Source organism: Oncorhynchus tshawytscha, linkage group LG25, assembly GCF_018296145.1.
Source record: "Oncorhynchus tshawytscha isolate Ot180627B linkage group LG25, Otsh_v2.0, whole genome shotgun sequence".
NCBI lineage: Eukaryota > Metazoa > Chordata > Actinopteri > Salmoniformes > Salmonidae > Oncorhynchus > Oncorhynchus tshawytscha.
This window is the reverse complement of record NC_056453.1, coordinates 20,265,248-20,286,906: the sequence shown is the minus strand read 5'-3', so window position 1 is coordinate 20,286,906 and position 21,659 is coordinate 20,265,248. Positions and strand designations below refer to the sequence as shown.

The 21,659-nt window shown below is 43.0% G+C and overlaps 1 protein-coding gene and 1 non-coding gene across 3 annotated transcripts; both read left to right on the top strand.

The window, feature by feature from the left end:
• Positions 1–1,952: 1,952 nt before the first annotated feature.
• trnal-aag lies at positions 1,953–2,034 on the top strand. The gene has a single exon. It is a non-coding gene; the product is annotated as a tRNA-Leu (tRNA).
• A 250-nt stretch (positions 2,035–2,284) lies between these two features.
• LOC112224390 (DNA-directed RNA polymerase III subunit RPC5-like) lies at positions 2,285–15,701 on the top strand. 2 transcript variants are annotated; one of them, XM_024387918.2, is made up of 20 exons: positions 2,285–2,406; positions 9,083–9,182; positions 9,314–9,364; positions 9,467–9,544; positions 9,697–9,812; positions 9,928–10,010; positions 10,122–10,279; positions 10,363–10,482; positions 10,584–10,669; positions 10,792–10,836; positions 10,924–11,015; positions 11,109–11,229; positions 11,435–11,516; positions 11,689–11,748; positions 11,932–12,089; positions 12,203–12,264; positions 12,359–12,852; positions 14,141–14,218; positions 14,482–14,607; positions 14,936–15,701. In XM_024387918.2, exons 2-20 carry the CDS (start codon positions 9,144–9,146, stop codon positions 14,990–14,992), a joined length of 2,106 nt encoding a protein of 701 aa, XP_024243686.1. In that variant the 5' UTR covers positions 2,285–2,406; positions 9,083–9,143; the 3' UTR covers positions 14,993–15,701. The 2 variants fall into 2 exon arrangements, with proteins under 2 accessions (XP_024243686.1, XP_024243685.1); XM_024387917.2 differs by having other exon boundaries at positions 12,356–12,852.
• Positions 15,702–21,659: the final 5,958 nt, after the last annotated feature.

The window sequence follows — 21,659 nt, the reverse complement described above, 5'->3', positions numbered from 1 at the left end:
AGCCCAGTGTGTGTGCATAGAGTCAGTGCAAGAGTCTTAGTGCAAAAAAGGGTCAATGCAGGTAGTCCGGGTAGCCATTTGATTAGTTATTTAGCAGTTTTGTTTAGAAGTCTTGTGGCTTGCGAGTAGGAGCTGTTCAGAGTCCTGTTGATTTCAGACTTGGTGTATTGGCACTGCTTGACGTGCGGTAACAGAGGGAACAGTCTGTGGCTTGTGTAGCTGGAGTCTTTGAAACATTTTTGGGCTTCCTCTGACATCACCTGGTATAGAGGTCCTGGATGGCAGGGAGCTCAGCCCCAGTGATGTACTGGGTCGTACGCACTTAAATAAAAATTATTTCAATAAACAACATGAAAAACAGACTGTAAGAAGCACTCATCATTTCAAATAGTCTACATCTCGTATTAAACATCATATAAACACTCTAAATAGATCCGGTGCCAGACAGGTAGCAAAAGAAGGAACTAAACTGAATCATTTAGGCTATATTATTAGCCTGTTATTTCAATTAATTCAAGGCTCTAGCCTACAAATAAATACATTGTGAAGCATATGCAAGTGCAACACACTCAGCTGGCAGGAACATTATGTGCTCAGCATTTAAACAACATTTCGTTGTAGTAAATCATTTTAGTCTATAAATGTGAATTACTGTGACTTGGAATTAAATGAAAATTGCTTTATTAGGCTCAGTCTACAGTGCCTTGGAATTAACTTTTAGAAACACGAGTTTGTCCAGGGTCTGTGGCTTCAGGTTCATGCAATGGTGCCTGGAGAGCAGGCCGGCAGTGGAGAATACCGTCTCTGTATGGAACCATACTATGAATGCTAAACACCCTTCGGGCCACTCTTGCCAAGCTGGGCAGGGATGCAGACTTGTTTTTGGCAACAAAACAAAAAGATTTAGGCTAAATAACCCTATCAAAACGGATAGCTCCTTGAAAGAGGTCATGTCAGGCTTATAGGGGACAAAATCAATGATAGCCTATTGTATTGATAATATAACGAAAATGAATTAAACGTTTCAGAGATTTGATTCTTTGTTTATAAATACTTTGCTATAGTGACAGACACACTTAGATAGCTATCCACCTCGTTCCATTCTGTTAGCATGTGCACTTAGTACATCATTATGTTTCTTTATGAAAATATTTAGCAAACTCCATGACAGTAGCTAAAGCAAAAATCTAATGTATTTATAAAGCCCTTTATAAAGCCCTTCTTACATCAGCTGATATTTCAAAGTGCTGGACAGAAACCCAGCCTAAAACCCAAAACAGCAAGCAATGCAGGTGTAGAAGCACGGCGGCTAGGAAAACCCCCCTAGAAAGGCCAGAACCTAGGAACAAATCTAGAGAAGAAAGCAAGTGGCTATTGTAGCACACAATTAGCCTACAAATGCATGCTGGGCCGGGCATGCCATGAGCTTGTAAAGTGATGGCTTTTAATAGTACTGGAGCGAAATTGGAGAGGGCAAGAAAGACAATGCTCCAGTATTTGGGAAACTCGCTCTGCGCTCGATTCAAATTGGGCACGCTCTCCAGCTCGGCTCCGCTGTGCTCTGGTATGGTCACTGTGGGGAGGAGTTGTCAAAGTACGTATTAATGAAGCCGGTGACTGATGATTTGGTAAAATCCTCAATGCCATCTGAGGAATCACCAAACATATTCCAGTCAGTGCTATAACAGACCATATACCACGGGTATGACGAAACAGTTATTTGTACTGCTCTAATTACATTGGTAACCCGTTTATAATGGCAACGAGGCACCTCTGGGGCTTGTGGTACATGGCCAATATACCAAGGCTAAGGGCTGTATCCAGGCATTGTACCACAACCCCTCGGCCCTTACTGCTTAGTTATCAATATTTAGCGGAAATGCTGACTGTTTGTAAACAATTAAAGAGAACAATATGTATTAATTGTGTTATTTTCCACGCTTATGTTATGTGATAGCGTGGCCGAGCGGTCTAAGGCGCTGGATTAAGGCTCCAGTCTCTTCGGGGGCGTGGGTTCGAATCCCACCGCTGTCAATATATTTTAATTTTTTTATTTTATCCCGGGTGATGTACTCAGACAGTGCAAGCGGTAACTCGCGAACAGGGAAGACTATAATTATGTATACACTGTATTAACAAAACGTAGCAATGCTACTCAATTTCACACACGGTATTATGACATCAAGTACATGATCTTATTTTAAGAGCTTTTGCGACATCTGCAGGCAAAAAAAGTTAACGTTTTTATCGCTTTGCATTGTGGGAACAGAAATAGCAGCTCCTCCCCACGTGTGGCCATGTCTGTGTGAAGCTCTACAGCCAAGCAACATGGCAGCATTCGCAGACAGCCACCTCACCTAAAGTGAACGTGAATGAAATAAAAGAGAGGAACGGTCAAATGGGCAGGTGAGATTTAGTCATCAGTTTAATTGATATACCAGTGAAAACTTGTTTTAAAACAATCGAGGCATGGCAAATAACTTTCAATTATTTTGATTGCTCGGTACATTAATAGTTAACGTTACAGATATAACGTTAGCTAGCCACAATTACTTTGCTGTTTTGGACCGCGTTACTCTTGTTAATTCACGAATTTGTTTTGTTTAATGATTCGTTTTGACTCACTGGGTTTGGTCGAATGACTAGCTCGCTAACACAGATATGCTAGCTAGTTAGCTATTAACGTTAGCCGCCTTAAGCAGGTGACTTGTCATGATGTGTCAATGTAAATAAGCTATGTACGCTAACGGTAGCAAATTCCACGAACGGATGTTATTTTACTGCGATAACTACACATGATAAAGGTATTTAGCTACGTTCTTACACCTTTAACTTAGCTACATGGCTAGTTGTTGGCTAGTTAGCTATGTTGCTTATAGTGATAATGTGTGTCTGTAGCTAACGTTAGCTAGCTCGATGGTAGTCTAATTAATCAGTCTGTAACACACAAGTCATTGTAACGTTATAGTTAGTCTGCCTAATAGGGGAAATGTTCCTTACCAGCCAGAATGTTGAATACAATTACATTTACTCGACCAGTTGTCTGTGGGTTTTGTCCTTAAGCTTGTTGGAATTTGAGACAAGGTATGCACAGGAAGGTATTGTTTACCTAATGAAATGTTATGTCACATGCGCCAAAACACAACAGGTGTGTAGACTTGACTGTGAACTGCTAACTTATTGACCAACAATGCAGAGTTTAAAAGTAATGAATAACAAGGCTATATACAAGAAGGTACGAGGTAGTTGAGGTTGGTGCGGCAGGGAAGCCTAGTGGTTGGAGCGTTGGACTAGTAACCGGAAGGTTGCAAATTCAAATCCCCGAGCTGACAAGTTACAAATCTTGTTCTGCCCCTGAACAGGCAGTTAACCCACTGTTTCTAGGCCATCATTGAAAATAAGAATTTGTTCTTAACTGACTTGCCTAGTTAAATAAAGGTAAAAAAATATGTAGGTAGGGGTAAAAGTGACTAGGCAAACAGGATAGATAATAAACAGAGTAGTAGCAGCTTTTATGGAGAGTGTGAAAGCGGTTGTTGTGTCTGACATCCTCCCTGTAGTCTAATCATCGTCTCAGCAAACTTGATGATGGTGTTGGAGTCGTTCATGGCCAAACAGTCGTGGGTGAACATGGAGTACAGGAGGGGACTAAGCACGCACCCCTGAGGACCCCAGTGTTGAGGGTCAGCATGGCAGATGTTGTTACCTACCCTCTCCACCTGAGGGTGGCCCATCAAAGTCCAGAATCAAGTTGCAGAGGGAGGTGTTAAGTCCCAGGGTCCCGAGCTTGGATGGACTACGGTATTGAACGCTCAACTGTAGTCAATGAACAGCATTCTCACATAGGTATTCCTCTTGTCCAGGTGGGAGAGTGCAGTGCAATAGGGATTGAGTTGTCTGTGGATCTGTTGGGGCGTTATGCAAATTGGAGTGGATCCAGGGTTTTCATGGTTCCAGATTTGAGTCCCATGGTACAATAGTCATTTAGGCAGGTTGCCTTCGAGTTCTTAGGAACAGGGACTACGGGGGTGTGCTTGAAACATGTTGGGATCACAGACTGTGATAATGAGATATTGAACATGTCTGTGAAGACACCTGCTAGCTGGTCAGCTCATGATCTGAGAACGCGCCCTGGAATTCCAAGTGGCCTTGCGAGTTTGAACTTGTTTAAAAGTCTGGTTCGGTTCGGCACCGAGAACATTAATCTGTTTTTTTAAATTGGATATTTGGTTTTCTTTGTCAATAGCTATTGAACCAAGCATATAATGAACATTTTATATTCTGAATCAGAGGAGGATTGAGATTTATTTTTGAAAAAATTATTCAGGATATACCATGCCGCATATGTGATATAAAACTCTGGCGGGGCCATGGGTGGTCCTGGGAGTGTATAGGTCCACCCACTTGGGAGCCAGGCCCACCCACTGGGAAACCAGGCCCCACAGGTGAAGAAGCTGGGTGTGGAGGTCCTGGGCTGGTGATAACAGAACTTTTAAGTCAGAATTGGCTGTAATTATGTTGCAGCTTCAGCAACACGGACAGTGCAATAAACGCTGTTGATGTTCTGTGGTGGTCGCTGCAGCAGGGAGGAGAGCGAGACAATGGGTGCTAGTCACAGTCACTTGCTGTCAAGTATGAGCCTGGCCGTGCACAATAGAATCGATTGCGGTCGGACTCCTTCTAGTCGTGTCTTACTTAGTTCATCAAACTGTGTGGTTAAAGCATCAGACAAGCTCAGTGCATATGTTTATTAAAACACAGGTAGTCTATATATGGAAAAATACACGTTTAAAAATGTCAACCAATTGATTGGTCAAAAGAACCGATCTAGTTTCTGCAGAAATTCTTCGGTTGTGGACTGGCGTGGTTACACGTGGTCTACGGTTGTGAGGCCAGTTGGACATACTGCCTAATTCTCTAAAAGTACGTTGGAGGCGGTTTATGATAGAGAAATTGTAACATTAAATTCTCTGGCAACAGCTATATCTTAAGTTATAAGATATCTAGGCGCGTGCTTCACACAGTGAGTGACTCAGATTGCTCTAGTCTTGTCGTTGTGTGCTTGTCAACAAACACCACATGACTGGGGACTACCAGTAAGCTTCATAATGAAAATTATGTGACAGATGAACTGAAGAACGCAATCTGCTTTATATCCTGTCTTATTGTACTAGTTAACTGCCAGGGTTTAGTTAAAGTAGCTACAAATATTCAAATGTAAACTTGTTTTTTTTCTTGAATCGTACTCCAACAATTTTGATACTTCATCCTCCCTTTTAAACTCCATGACACTCCCTCCATTGTCACTATTAACTTAGGGCTTGGGGCTCATTAGTATCTTGGCAAGGAAACAAAACATGAAGCGGATTTAACTTCTTTAGGAAAATAGCCCTAATGTTAGAAACAAACAATTTTGTTATCCGGAGTCCGATGTAGTTATTTTCCATGCTATAGCACACAATATATTACATACAGCAGGTTTTTAAAGGACCAAAGAGTTCGGTCTGTTTTGTGTGTTAATTTTTGCCATGGAATAAATATTGCGATACTAGTATCGTCACAGCCCTATATTAACAGGAGATAAAAGGTACTCGGCCTTGTCGTGACTAACTTTAATCTGAAGACAGTTAGCTTATTAGATGAATAACAATGTTTAATTGTTACCTGATTTTTATTTTTTATTATTCATGTAACAATTAACTCATTAGGGTCTGGGGCACCACGAGAGTGGTTCTTTAAAGAGTTATCATCCCCAGAGTTAAACTCTAAAGGTCTTTATCTATCACATCTATAAACAGATAACTTATTAATACTAACCTAGTATCATATCACCATTCTAAATCTCCCTGCATCTGCAAAAACCTGAGCCTTACTTATGATTCAGTACTCCACAAATTGGTACATTTTTATTTACTAGCTAATTAAATGAGAACACAGGATAAACACACACACACTGCACCAGTTATTGACTGGAAACATAATACGCTGAAAACAGGTCCCTAGCAGAATGACATCAACATGGATGCTTGTTAACTTCTTGCGTCGAGCCATCCCGGATCCGGGATCGTGAATACAGCCTCAAGCTCATTACCACAACGCAACGTTAACTATTCATGAAAATCGCAAATGAAATGAAATTAATATGCTAGCTCTCAAGCTTAGCCTTTTGTTAACAACACTGTCATCTCAGATTTTCAAAATATGCTTCTCAACCATAGCAAAACAAGCATTTGTGTAACAGCTAGCGCAGCTAGCGTAGCATTTAGCGTTAGCATCAGCAGGCAACATTTTCACAAAAAACAGAAAATCATTCAAATAAAATAATTTACCTTTGAAGAACTTCAGATGTTTTCAATGAGGAGACTCTCAGTTAGATAGCAAATGCTCAGTTTTTCCTGAAAGATTATTTGTTTAGGAGAAATCGCTCCGTTTGGTGCGTCACGTTTGGCTACCAAAAAAAAAACGAAAAATCACTCATCAAAACTTTTTCCCAAATTAACTCCATAATATCGACTGAAACATGGTAAACGTTGTTTAGAATCAATCCTCAAGGTATTTTTCACATCTCTTCATGATATATCGTTTGTTGAAAGCCTCCTCTCTCCTCTCAATCACTGGATGACTGCGTGCAGCTTGTAGATTACGCACCAATTTAGACAAAGGACACCGGGCGAACCCCTGGTAAATGTAGTCTCTTATGGCCAATCTTCCAATGATATGCCTACAAATACGTCACAATGCTGCAGACACCTTGGAGAAACGATAGAAAGGGCAGGCTCATTCCCGGCGCATTCACAGCCATTTAAGGAGACAATGGAAAACAGAGCCTCAAAAATTCTGCCCATTTCCTGGTTGAAGTTTCATCTTGGTTTCGCCTGTAGCATGAGTTCTGTGGCACGCACAGATAATATCTTTGCAGTTTTGGAAACGTTAGTGTTTTCTTTCCAAAGCTGCCAATTATATGCATAGTCGAGCATCTTTTCGTGACAAAATATTGCGCTTAAAACGGGCACGTTTTTTTATCCATAAATTAAGAGTGCCCCCTATATCCAAGAAGTTAAAGAAGATATTTAAAAGGAGAGAGTGGGACAGAGACACTTAACATTACCACATTCAGAAACCACTCTCACCTCCAATAACCATATACTTTGCACACAAACCACCACCCGCTTTGAGCAAGAAATCATGAATGTATTTACGTGAAAGGGGGTTGGGGTTTTTCGTGTCACGCTTGTAAGTCTCTGTCGGAAATGGTTCCAACAACTCTTCTACTGTTGTCCTTCTTTGTAGGTGCCTGGTATCCGGTGACTTGTCATTTAATCCTGAACAGAACTACAGAGTTGATTTTCCTTCCATTTGCTATTGAAGATACTTCTTTGGAGATAGGCTAGCCAGCTGTATCGATGGTTCCCCAGTGGGGTGATTTAGAGTTGTGTAATACGATTGTTTGAGCAGAGTAACAGGATGGTCCTTCTTAAATTCACTTTCAAAGATCCTTTACTTAGGGCTGCTTATCAGCCGTACCAGTGAGGCGAGTTTATCGTCTCCACCTCATGTTGAGATTCGAAGTTAAAACCATTTTAAATGCGCAGCTTCACGCTTTTCTGGTCCAATGTGTTAATTTTTCAACCCATCATGTATACCTTTTGCTTGAAAGGGGTGGTTCTGGCAGGCTGGCACGATCCCTGACCTCACTCTGGGGCGGTGATTACACACTGTGCAAAGTTATGGAAAACAATCTCTTAACATCTCTCTAACAAAAACACAATTTTTCATATTACATGCACAACCCATAGAATGGAAATGTCATCTATGTAGTGGGTATACTTTCCAAGTTACAGTATTTCCTTCATAACATTGTTAATGACATCACAAAATAAAACACAATTAAATTAGTGTTCTATAGATTGCTTCTGACCATTTCCCATGTTCTACGTTAGAAATATTTTCCAGGTTTAGCTTTTGAACATGTTAGAGTTTCAGAGGGAAAAAGTCTGAGACAAAGCACATTCCTTTGGTAGATTTTGAGAGCACAGGCCTGAATCTTCTCCCTTGATTTACAACAGGATGTGAGTTGTTAATCCCTGCTAGTTCTTTCCATCCCCTCTATGGGTGAGAGGGTGTCTGAAGTTATTCATTGCATATCTGATCTGACATATTTGGGTTCTTGTAGTCAGTCATGACATTGTTTTATATTCGCGAGGTCCAGTACTAGCTGTATATACGGGAGACGTAGGTCTATATTCTGAAGACGCAGGTTTGATTTTAGCGCCATTCTTCTGCGTCATAATTCACAAGACTTCTCTCCAACTTTGCCACTGTCTCAACCTGGCCAGCTAAGCTTATGCGCAGAAACACGTAATTAGGTCTAACGGTTGTCTCGTGCCGAACTGCTCATGTGCAAGCCTTGAAAGGCTCTCTGTCGATTTTTGACAAAGGAAAACGTGTCACTTACACAAGGTTCGAATAATAACATGTTGAGCTACTTAAGACATTGGCTCGAATCTACATTGTGCCTTTAGATTTTGAGAATTAACAACTAAAGGAAGAAACATTTCCCAAACTCGTCTGGAAGCATTGCAATGTTGGGCCTCTGGGTTTAGCAATTCTGTGGCATCTCTAGTTAGTTTTCCATCCAATTGGTGACAGATTTTCACATTAATATTCAATCATCTGCATTAAACAATATGCACATTTTCCCAACAGATGTTTCCATCAAATTGATTAAAGGCTGCGTGTGATGAGTGCACATAAAAAATATCCTTGGAAGTTAAATTCCCACGTACCAAATAAAGTTAAATGGGTTTTTATCGCATCATCAACTCTACTGATGGTTTTCTCAAAGAAACATTGCATTGTATAGCAAGTGTGCCCACTCTGGTATTGGCACATGTGCTCTATACTGTATCTGCACGTATAGTTTACATGATGAGATTATTATGGACAAAAGAGCAAGATTATTGTTGTCAAACGGAAGCCGAGCATCGATCATGTAACCAGAATAAGACCCTTGATATATTTATTGTAAAGTAGCCTCTGTTAGTTTGAGTGTCTCCGTCACTCAGCATTTCTTTCATCCTAGGTTGGGTCCCCAGAGGTCTGCTGCTCTTCTTTGACGTCTCCCCCAGACCTCTCCCCTCACTATGGCCAGTGAGGAGGACGATGACCCCATCATACAAGAGGTGAGTGACTAGTTTCCCCAGTTCCCCATTTACCAGTATGTTTCTGCCCAAGCCTAGGTTTGATTTTCTTGGCAAGGTGATGATGAGTGATGAAAAGAATATGAACCCAAGCCTTCCCTTTCTGTCTTCAGATTGATGTATACCTAGCTAAAAGCCTTGCGGACAAGCTATATCTGTTCCAGGTAAATCTACATCTATTCGGCATCAAGCTGTGTCGATTTGATATGTTTGTGGTAAGTCATTCGTTAACCTTCCTTTATCTTGATTTTTTTCTCCTTTTATAGTATCCAGTACGCCCTTCCTCTATGACCTATGATGATGTCACTCATCTATCTGCCAAGATCAAGCCCAAGCAGCAGAAGGTGTTACAGGGCTCCCTTGTTAAAGAGATTTCCATCTCCCATTGATACCTAAATGACAACTTATGATCCATCTTGGATCAGCCTGTTAATTATAAAACATATCAGCCTGTTAATTATAAAACATTCTTAGATTACAATTTGTCTCCCTGTAGGTGGAGTTGGAGATGGCCATTAACACTCTGAGTCCTAACTACTGTCGAAGTAAAGGAGAGCAGATCGCCCTCAACGTGGACGGAACCACCTCAGAGGACTCCAACACCTACTCTGTGTGAGTGCAATACTTTGTGCTGGTTCACTTCTTAGAACTCTGTCAGTCCTTACGTCTCAGTTGTGCATGTGGCATGCTGGGAATTGACACTGACCATTGATCAATCTCCTTGCAGGAAGATGATGGACAAACAGACGTTCACATCCATCCAGTCCACAACCAACACCTCCAGATACGCTGCTGCTGTCTTCAGGAAAGGTAGCTGTGTTTCTGTACATTCATATCCAATCAGCCCTCATCAGCACTGTCATTGCTCTTTATGTTCGTGTCAGTATCTAAATGTTTGTCACTGACCTGTGTTGTCACCAGGGGAGCTCCACATCACGCCGCTGCAGGGTATCCTTCAGATGCGACCCAGCTTCTCCTATCTGGATAAGGCTGATGGCAAACACAGAGAGCGGGAGGCTGCTAACGAAGGGGGAGACTCTTCTCAGGATGAGGTGGAGGAAGACGTCAAGGCTGTCACTGTAAGGAAACACACAGTTACAATCACAGTTCTCGCACAATGATCCTCTTAAAACAATTGTTGAGCTCCGTTTCTTCGCTCTAGGTGAGGTTTTCCCGTCCTGAGTCGGACCAGGCTCGTCAGCGGCGTATCCTGTCGTACGACTTCCTTCAGAAGAAACAGGCAGAGGAGCCCTGGGTCTACCTGCACTACCACGGCCTCAACGTAATGAGGCGGTCTCATGCACTCTTTTCTGACCTCTGTGAATCCAAGTCACTGCCAGTACCAATTCAACACCTACCTTATGTGTGTGTGTGTGTGTTTAGGATGGCCGTTCGGACCACGAGAGGCAATACCTGTACTGCCAGGCCATGGGAGGCTCTGAGAACACAGAACTGGTAAAAACACCAAAGTGAGTACTAACACGTAGTGTCCCTATTTAAGTGTCTGCTTTTGCTTTATTTTTGTGCTGCTTTTGTGTGACCTCATGTCTCTTTCCTCCCACTCCCTTTATTCATCTCTCTCTTCTCTCAGGGAGTACCTGGCAATGCTCATGCCCCCTATCACAGAGGAGAAGATGTAAGTAACACTTACATGAAGTGTGTAATGTACTACTCCATGTTGTAACATTTCAGGTATGAAACCGATGTCCTGTGTGTGTATCAGTGTGAGGCCCGTAGGTCCCAGTAACGTGCTGTCCATGGCCCAGCTCCGGACCCTGCCGCTAGGTGACCAGGTCAAAACCCTGTTGAAGAACGGTACGCTCACTAACTGCTAACCTTAACGGAAATTGAAGTATTTGTACAGGCTTTTCTCCATCTTATTCTTTCCATTTCTCTCCTCCCCTCTAGTCAAAGTGATACCGTTTGCCAACCTGATGGGTTTGTTGACCCCTGGGACAGACTCCACTGCGGTGCTGCGCTGCATCCAGCAGGTGGCACTACTGGTGCAGGGTAACTGGGTGGTCAAGAGGTGAGACCAGCAGAGCAGGACTGTGGAGGCACTAGGCCCTAGGTACCAGGTTCACAGATCAAAATGTAGTTCTAATTCTGGTTTAGTTTTCCAATAACTAGATTATGAGATTATGCTTGAATACTAAAAATATATTTATATTGTCCCAGAAATATTTCGGGTCATGTTCCTGAAACCAATTGAACAGTTTTTTTTCTTCCCTCAGTGACGTGCTGTATCCTAAGAACAGCTGTAGTCCCCACAGTGGTGTGCCTGCTGAGGTGCTGTGTCGAGGAAGAGACTTTGTGGTGGGTCACACTGTTTATATCCCTACCATATCTCATAGCACATCTTCCTGCACAGGTCCACAATCAAATGTACCACACGACACAGGTTCAAATTTCAAGAGACTTCATGGTGAAATGTTTTTAAAAAAAAGTTGTCTTTTGAATCCTGTTAATGATCTGTTTCTCTTTTCAGATGTGGAGATTCACTCAGGAGCGCTCAGTGATGAGGAAGGAGGTCACAGCCATCATCAAGGTAATCAGCTGTTTAAACAGTTGATACTACTAGTGATACATAGACCTATAGTCTCTCACCTGGCCAAAGATGGATATACACAATTAAAGTACAACTTTATTTAAAGTACATGGTGTAACACACTCACTAACAGTTAGCCCTAGAGGGTGTTACTAAATGTCTGTTCACACCTATTATTTTCAGCTCCTGCCGGAGGATGTGAAGGACTTCTTGGAACACATGGCGGTGCCTCGTATAAACCGTGGCTGGGAGTTCCTGTTGCCAAGCGACAGTGACTTCATCAAAAAGCACCCTGACGTGGCCCAGCGGCAGCACATGCTGTGGATTGGGATACAGAGCAAGTAAGAGACGATATTCGCGAACACACACTATCACTCACTGTTTCTCTTGGTATGGTAATGTGGAAAGAGACTGTGGGTTGATTTTATTGTTCATGGTGGTTTTGTGTTTGCAGATTGGAGAAGGTCTTCAACTTCTCTAAGGAGGACCTGGTATCCAAAAAGGACCCACAAACAGGTGTGTACTGATTGTGTGCTCATAGGAAAGTCCCTCTGGCATAAGGTATTTATGTGTCTGTAGCTGAAAACTGTGTGCCTCTCTGTTAAAGAAGCTATGCACGTGAGTGGCGAGCAGCGTCTGAAGGCAGCCCATGAGCGTGCACGACAGAACCAGCCCTCTCTTCAGAAGGACCTGAGCGCTCGTCGACAGGGAAAGGGTGGAGCCGGACCGAGCGGTGGAGCCGCGGTCAGAGTCAAAGAGGAACCTGTCAGCGACGGTGAAGACGAACCCATGGACACATCCTCTTCCTCCTCCGCTCTCCCTAACGGGTTGGTAAACGGTTACCCATCCGCCGCCACTTCCGCTGCCTTGAATCCTCATAACGGGCACGGCGGGACTCCCATGCCCTCACCGTCACCTGAGCTGAGGGACTTTGTGTGGAACATGTTCAGGAAGCAGCATGTGCTGACGCTGAGCGAAGTCAAGAGGCTGTTCAACCTCCACCTGGCCTCCCTGCCTCCCGGAGACAGCCTGTTCCACTCCATCTCAGACCGCCTGCTACAGGATACTATACTGATGAGCCACTGCAAACAGATACTGGTGCCTGTGAGTATTAGAGCCCTAACCCTGCTACAGGATTAGTATCCGATGAGGTTTGGTCTTGGTTTAAGATTGTGAAAAGGACATAAGGCTGGGGATGGGGTTAGTTCCACTAGAAAGCGTAAACTGACAACCCACTGTGGTACTGGAGGATTTCAGTTAGACAGGCCTATTCTTCCACCCGATGAGTAAGCCTGGATATCCAAAGAAACAAATCCTCTCCCTGAACTAAAGAGATCGGCGTTAGACTCCCAGCCAGATGAAACTTAACCTCCCTGGGCTCACTGCTACTCCTGAATGGTGGTCTCTTGCTTGCCTCCGGAGTGCGGCTATCACCTTTCCTAAACAGAATAACAAACTAACGGTGGTTTTGGTATGTGACCTATCCCTGTAGCAGCACACCAGCTTTGCTCCTGAGGGTAGTAAGTAGGTAGTAGAGAGCAGTGATGCACTGGAGGGTTGGCCTTCTCAGGTTCAGCTCTGAATAGAGCCTGATGGCTGTGGGATTGTAGAATCTAGCTGTTCAATTGAACTACAACCCACTGGCCTGCACTGTACCTTAGGTGAAGCCTACATTTTCCTGTGAGGTGTGGCTCTTCAAACTTTGCTCTCATTGTTGTGTCCTATGGAATTAAGACATATCAGAGAAACAGTTGAATGAACATTGTTAGCATTAATACCAAGACACACCTATTGTATGGACATGGAGCTCATCTTCTCCCTCCTATCCGATCCCCTTTCAACCTGGCTTAGGTTCTTATCCTCCTCTCTCCTCAGGGGGTGGTAGGGTTTTAGACCCTGGAGGGGTGGAGGAAACCAGCCCACTGTTAAATAGCTTCTGTTATTGGCTGAGAGGACAAAGCCTATTACTGGTTAGAAATTGGCCATAATCACAGATCTAGGATCAGATTAACCGTAAACATTAGGCAGACGGAAGGCAGACGGAGGGCAACTTCATCCTATCCCAGCAGGGATTAATGCCTACAGGGAGTGGAGAGGGTTGATTTAGTGATTGGTTTATTTGTTTTGGTCATTTAGCAGATGCTCTTATCAAGAGCAACTTAGTCATCTTATGAACACAGCACGCCTGTCTGTAGATGTGCATTGCCTCAGTGTTTTTTGGGGATTGGGAATAATCCGAAGTGTTGTTAAAAAAAAAAGTCTCTTCAGTCTGTAAATCCAAGTGAAATGAGATTGTGAGGTTCACTGCAGCGGTTTCTTTCCTGTCGCCTTAGTTTCTTCAGTTGTCATTCTCTTCAATAGTTGTTTCCTTCCTCTCTTTTCTTCCCTGTAGTTTCCAGCCCAGAGCACAGCAGCTGCTGATGAGCAGAAGGTGTTTGCTGTGTGGGAGACAGGAGAGACCTTCGACAAGGTAACAACAACAGGGGCCCGGGTGGGGTTCTTTTAATCAAGTCTGTACAAATGTTTTTTTCCCCCCTTTTTGTTCCACATTCCTACTGCACCCACGGAATCACTCTGAGTATGTGTATGTCCTGTATTATGGTTTGAAGTCATGCAGAAATACATTGATCATGTCTTAAGCCGTTTGCCTTCTCTGACTTGATCAGGATGTGTTTAAAGGACCCTATTCTACTGTCGACATTTCAAGAGCTTGTTGTATGTCCTGCCCCTCAGCATCGTCAGGTCCTGTATGAGATCTTCATGAAGAACTACCGGGTGAGGAGGAACGTGATCCAGACCAGGCTGACGCAGGAGATGGGAGACCAGGTTACCAAGGATGATGTGGACCGCCTGCTTAAGGTACGACTGGTCTCCGAACATAGTTATAGAACAGACTGTTGAACAGCGTCTCAAACTGGCTTTAGAAACAGGCTCTAGAATGGGCTGTTAGAACCAACTTTATAATAGGCTCTGGAACCAGCTTTAGAATGGGTTCTAGAACCAACTTTATAATAAGCTCTGGAACCAGCTTTAGAATGGGTTCTAGAACCAACTTATAATAGAGTTGCCATTGAGTAACTGAGTGTGTACAGAGTTGACACAGTTGCAAAGCTCTAGGAACCCCTTCAGAACTGTCTCAAGAACCAGCTGTGTTTCTAACCTATGTTCTCTGGTCCTTCCTTATTAGGAGTGCTGTGTGAGCTTTGGAGGGATGTGGTACCTCAAGGGTACCCTACAGTCCTGACAACGTTGAGGACATGCCCCTGTGGCCACCATCAACCAACCAAACCCACTCCCCCAGAGCCTAGTGGGAGGGCTCTGTACGGGGAGGCGGGACAGCCAGACACACAAACCAATTGTAGCCCTCCTGCCCCCAGCTCTCCGGACTGGGATTGGAGGAATGAGATGTCCGTCATTTGCTCCGGTCAGAACATGACACTTGTTGTTAATTAATGCAGCTAAAGAAGTCACTTCTAAGCTCGGCCCAAACGGAGCCGATCTGTTGGACAGAAGACCTTCCATATTCATGCTAAGGGCTGGAGCAGGAGCAGAGGAGATGTATATGACTGAGACAATACTGAAAAAGTTGGAGGTGATGTACAATGCCATTATTTCCCAATCTGTTTCTCTAGTACCCCCCAGAACTGCTAATTTTTGCTCTAGCCCAGAACCGGTACACTTGATCCAACTAATGTAGGTGGGCTGGTTCAGGGTCTGAGCACAAATGTGCAGTCCTGGAGGTACTCGAGGAATGGATCGGGGAACACTATACCAAAAGTTTTGAGAATGACACACACATTCATTTTCACAAATCTGCTGCCTCATTTTGTATGATGGCAATTTGCATATATTCCAGAATGTTATGAAGAGTGATCAGATGAATTGCAATTAATTGCAAAGTCCCTCTTTGCCATGCAAATGAACTGAATCCCCCAAAAACATTGCCACTGCATTTCAGCCCTGCCACAAAAGGACCAGCTGACATCATGTCAGGGATTCTCTCGTTAACACAGGTGTGAGTGTTGACGAGGATAAGGCTGGAGATCACTCTTGTCATGCTGATTGAGTTCGAATAACAGACTGGAAGCTTTAGGAGGGTGGTGCTTGGAATCATTGTTCTTCCTCTGTCAACCATGGTTACCTGCAAGGAAACATGTGCCATCATCATTGCATTGCACAAAAGGGCTTCACAGGCAAGGATATTACTGCCAGTAAGATTGCACCTAAATCAACCATTTATCGGATCATCAAGAACTTCAAGGAGAGCGGTTCAATTGTTAAGGCTTCAGGGCGCCCAAGAAAGTCCAGCAAGCGCCAGGACCATCTCCTAAAGTTGATTCAGCTGCGGGATCGGGGCACCACCAGTACAGAGCTTGCTCCGGAATGGCAGCAGGCAGGTGTGAGTGCATCTGCACGTACAGTGAGGCGAAGACTTTTGGAGGATGGCCTGGTGTCAAGAAGGGCAGCAAAGAAGCCACTTCTCTCCAGGAAAAACATCAGGGATAGACAGATATTCTGCAAAAGGTACAGGGATTGGACTGCTGAGGACTGGGGTAAAGTCACAGTCGCTGATGAATCCCCTTTCCGATTGTTTGGGGCATCCGGAAAAAAGATTCTCCGGAGAAGACCAGGTGAGCGCTACCATCAGTCCTGTGTCATGCCAACAGTAAAGCATCCTGAGGCCATTCATGTGTGGGGTTGCTTCTCAGCCAAGGAAGTGGGCTCTCACAATTTTGCCTAAGAACACAGCCATGAATAAAGACTGGTACCAACACATCCTCCGAGAGCAACTTCTCCCAACCATCCAGGAACAGTTTGGTGATGATCAATGTCTTTTCCAGCATGATGGAGCACCTTACCATAAGGCAAAAGTGATAACTAAGTGGCTCGGGAACAAAAAAATCGATATTTTGGGTCCATGGCCAGGAAACTCCCCAGACCTTAATCCCATTGAGAACTTGAGGTCAATCCTCAAGAGGCGGGTGGACAAACAAACAAAAAACAAAATCTGACAAACTCCAAGCATTGATTATGTAAGAATGGGCTGCCATCAGTCAGGATGTGGCCCAGAAGTTAATTGACAGCATGACAGGGCGGATTGCAGAGGTCTTGAAAACGAAGGGTCAACACTGCAAATATTGACTCTTTGCATCAACTTGATGTAATTGTCAATAAAAGCCTTAGACACTTGTGAAATGCCTGTAATTATACTTCATTATTCCATAGTAACATCTGACAAAAATATCTAAAGACACTGAAGCAGCAAACGTTGTGGAAATTAATATTTGTGTCATTCTCAACTTTTGGCCACGACTGTACTATGCCATTGAGAAATTAGACAATTTTGATAGTGATCCTTAATTATTTTGTTTTTGAATTATTAAGCAAATCAAATTGTGTTTGTCACATGCTTCAAATACAACATCTTACAGTGAAATGCTTACTTACAAGCCCTTAACCAACAATGCAGTTAAGAAAATTACCTAAAAAATGCAATTAAGAAATTAAATAGAAGTATTTTACTAGACGGAGGGTGGTGTCTGCTAAGGAAACAAGTGAATGCAGTTCATAGTCGAATTGTTTTTATTTTTTTTCTCCACAATTTCGATCTTGTCTCATCGCTGCAACTCTCAGCGGGCTTGGGAGGTGAAGGTCGAGTCATGCGTCCTCCGAAACATGACCTGCCAAACTGCGCTTCTTAAATTACAGGTCGTAGAAACATGTCAAACTAAGTATAGAATCAATCTTTAGGATGTTTTTATCATAAATCTTCAATAAGGTTCCAACCGGAGAATTCCATTGTCTGTAGAAAAGCACTGGAACGCAGGTCGCTCTCATGTGAAATGCGTGTGACCAGGACCTGGCTCTCTGCCAGACCACTGACTCAAAGAGCTCTCATCCGGCCCCGCATCACAGTAGAAGCCTCATTCAAGTTTCTAAAGATGGTTGACATCTATTGGAAGCCTTAGGAAGTGCAACACAACCATTATCCCACTGTGTGTTCAATAGGGGCTGGGTTGAAAATTGACCAACCTCAGATTTCCCACTTCCTGTTTGGATTTCTTCTCGGGTTTTTGCCTGCCATATGAGTTCTGTTATACTCACAGACATCATTCAAACAGTTTTAGGAACTTCAGAGAGTTTTCTATCCAATACTAATAATAATATGCATGTATTAGCAACTGGGACTGAGGAGCAGGCCGTCTACTCTGGGCACCTTTCATCCAAGCTACTCAATACTGCCCCTGCACCCGGAAACCAGCTGCACCACTGTGTCGGAGGAAAACACAGTTCAACTGACGACAGAGGTCAGCCTGCAGGCGCCCGGCCCGCCATAAGTAGTCGCTAGAGCACGATAAGCCTAGTAAAGCCCCCCCCCCCCGACCGAATCCTCCCCTAACCCGGACTATGCTGGGCCAATTGTGCACGCCCTATGGGACTCCCTATCCCGGCCGGTTGTGATACAGCCCAGGCTTAAACCCAGGTCTGTAGTGACACCTTCAGCACTGCGATACAGTGCCTTGTACCGCTGTGTCACTCGAGAGGCCCAGTCCAATGATTTTAACCTGATAGTGGCCTTTAAAAAAATAAAATAACAAACATTTGTCATTTTACTATTCGCCTCCCCCGGAGTTTAAGGCCTTAACTAGGGTAGCACATTGCCAGGCTTGAGTTTTTAAATTCTCCTTACTCTTTTCTTGACTTTTAATTTAGGGAGAGTGGAGGAATTATAACTTTGGTTAGATATTCACTCCCCCGTCACTGATACAGACCATACAGAGGACAGCCCAGCATCGTGTTGAGGGTTGTAGACGGGTTGGCTGACATCGCGAAAATGATGCGCTCATCGATGTGGCTGGAAGGCGTAAGTTATGATTCTGAATGGTCAGATAGCTAGCAACAATGACAAGTTGCAATGTGGGTGGCTCGTTTCAGCTTGTAACTTGTTAACCCTTTGACGCATACAATCACTTATTGGTGATCAATATTGAGTGGTCCCTGCAGCGTACGATCTCAAATACGTGATTGGAACAGTAGCAACATAACGTATGACGCAACAAACGTCTAAACACCATTGTTGTCTGAACAGCATCTAAATATTTTTTGTACTGATGGAAAGTAAAGGTCTTAAAAGGTCGAATAAAGTTTATTGTAAAAGATAAAAGCGAACTTCATCATCCAAGCATCACATGGAACACATCCACAGCTCAAACTCATTCAATAAACCAGTCTAACACAAGTTGGCAACCTAACAGCTAGACTAGTTTACAATATACCACATCTCTGGCGAGCACAAAAGACGAATGTCATGTTTAGAAAATAAATGCGTGTCAGCTAAACTAAAAGCAGCTACATTCTTTATGATTGCAGCCATGTTTTTTTACATTTTGCGAGAACTCCCTAATCCCAGAAGGCGACTTCACTATAATGCCGCATTCAAAACTGGGAAATTGGAAATCTCCGACTTCAGTGTATTGAAAACCACTGGGAACTCTGAAAAATAATGAGCTCCGACTGGTGAAAATTAGATTTGAACGCCGTACAACTCGGGGCCTCTTTCTAAAGCTCTGACTTTCCGACGTGAAGGTCATGATTTTACCTTGTATTTTTCCGAGTTCCAAGTTGTTTTGAACAACCTCCATAAGACGCAAATAAACGAAGTCAAAGATTGCCCATTGCCCAGAAAATATCATGTTAGTTTGGCCACTTTTCAGCATATTACAAATCTGCATGAGCTTGTTACCAGAGAACATGACAAGTTTACAGTTTTTGACCAATCACACAAAAAAAAAATGTTATCACCTCATAGATCAATACAAAAATACAAGCCTATTGCCTAGCCGTAGCTCGAACAGGGCTGACAGATTTGGTTGAAACCATTTTAGTGGAGTTTGAGTGGCATTCATTTAATTTGTGGGGGGTTTCAGTGCATGGGGGAAGGTATCGTGGGGGATATGATGGAGGAAATATTACTATGATGGGGGATTTATCAATACATGGGGGGCAAACACAGAAGTTTATAAACTATAAATATACTGTGTACTGAGTAATACTTGAAGTTTATATAAATGTAACCAAGTTTTGGAAGGAGAATGATAACTGACCCACAACATTCATCCCCTTAGATGGCACCAAAGCTTAATCCTGTCTCTCTCCATAGTTTACGATAACCCATTATATCTACATCCTCGCTTCACTCGTGCCACGTTCTCTGCATACAACATAGCTGATTAGACTTACGCACCATTCAATCTGATCGCCTGCACAAACTACCTCACTTTGTTGCTTACATGACTTTGTCCACCACCCTGTTCTCATTCTCCTCGACCAGGCTAAAACCTATCCAAGCCATAATACTCAGCGCATTTGAGAAATATCTTCCTCGCTTGGTGACGAGGCAGGCCTCTGTAGGCTACATGTCCAGTGGTGATAATACGTTGACATGGTGATGAAATGTAGCCACCGCTATAGCCTAGTTTTTCCAGGGGAGAATAAATTTGTCATTTTTTTAAATGAAGAGAAAGTATTTAGGATGCCAGCCTTTCCCGGCCTTAGACATGTTCGGCATATGTGCTATATATGCTCATACCACGCTCACTTGTTGTATGCCACTATTGTATCAAATACACCGGATTTAGTGCCTCAGGTTTCCCGCCCTATCTCACACGCAGCCCCGCATACAGGCTAATACCAAAGCCTTTTTCAGATAATAATACATGTAATATACATAATATAATTATAATACTATAGATACTCACTGCTACTATTATAGGAATAACGTTTTATAAAGCCTCATATGAAGCAGACATTGCAGTATTGATACAATGCAGGGTGTAGAGAATAGCGACAAAATGCAACAATCAAATTCTCCCAACAGCAGGATAGAATTCTGGTACCGCATGCTAAAAACTCCCTCTGTAAGGCCCGTGTATTAATATTTAGAACTTACGCGTCAAAAGGTTAATGATACCATGTCGTGTTTTGACTGATGTAATTTCTATGCTATTATGGCAAAAATTCACAAGCTAGCTAACCAACAACTCTAATGATGTATTTGAGGAGACAAGTGCTCATTGTGCAAATGTATTTGTTTTCAATAAACATTTGGAGAATATAATTGACATGTCAACAGTCTAAGGGCTAACACACCCCCCCATCTATTTTTCCCCATAGTTGCACACGTGTTGGTTTTGTTCCTAAACAGTCTATAAAACTGATTGTTGTACAGCAATCAATGAATAGTTGGATCAACATGAGTAGATAGACACATTAAACTACTGTTGTGAGTAAACTAAAAGAGAGGAGTGTGCCGAGGACTGAGGTGAATTATAATACAGGAGTGAATTGGTGTTGAAGTTATTGCAATTTACAACCAAATACTGTCTGAATAAAACTTACATTTTTTTATTTAACCTTTTATTTAACTAGGCAAGTCAGTTAAGAACAAATTCTTATTTACAATGACAGCCTACTCCGGCCAAACCCCTTCGAGGCTGGGCCAATTGTGCACCGCCCTACGGGACTCCCAATCACAGCTGGATGTGACGCAGCCTGGTAGCAAATCGTTTAAACTGTGGAGGTGAATGTTACTTTGAAAGAAACTTAAACAAATTCATTTTATATTCGATAGACATATTTCAAAACTGGACAGTTATGCACGTGGTAGTGGTTCCTCGTGGAAAATGTGAATAAAAACAATTGAATGTCGATTGGTTTGCTATTATTTAATGGTTAGAGTTTTGAGAAGAAAAGAGGATTGGCGACTTCTGGGAGATGAGTGGATTTCATTGTTGGCGCATTCAAAGGAAGCTAACAGAGTACATGTTAAAATATCTGCCAGCATTGTTTGGACCTGGTATGATTTGGTTAAGATATGCTTACTGCTGTGTCGCTCCTTGCTCCCATCTTAG

Excerpts from the sequence above, each read along its gene's own strand:
- LOC112224390 (XM_024387917.2), top strand. The coding sequence starts at position 9,144 with ATGGCCAGTGAGGAGGACGATGACCCCATCATACAAGAG. Across the intron at positions 12,090-12,202 it reads TGGATTGGGATACAGAGCAA|ATTGGAGAAGGTCTTCAACT; the intron begins GTAAGAGACGAT and ends TTGTGTTTGCAG. Across the intron at positions 14,608-14,935 it reads ATGTGGACCGCCTGCTTAAG|GAGTGCTGTGTGAGCTTTGG; the intron begins GTACGACTGGTC and ends CTTCCTTATTAG.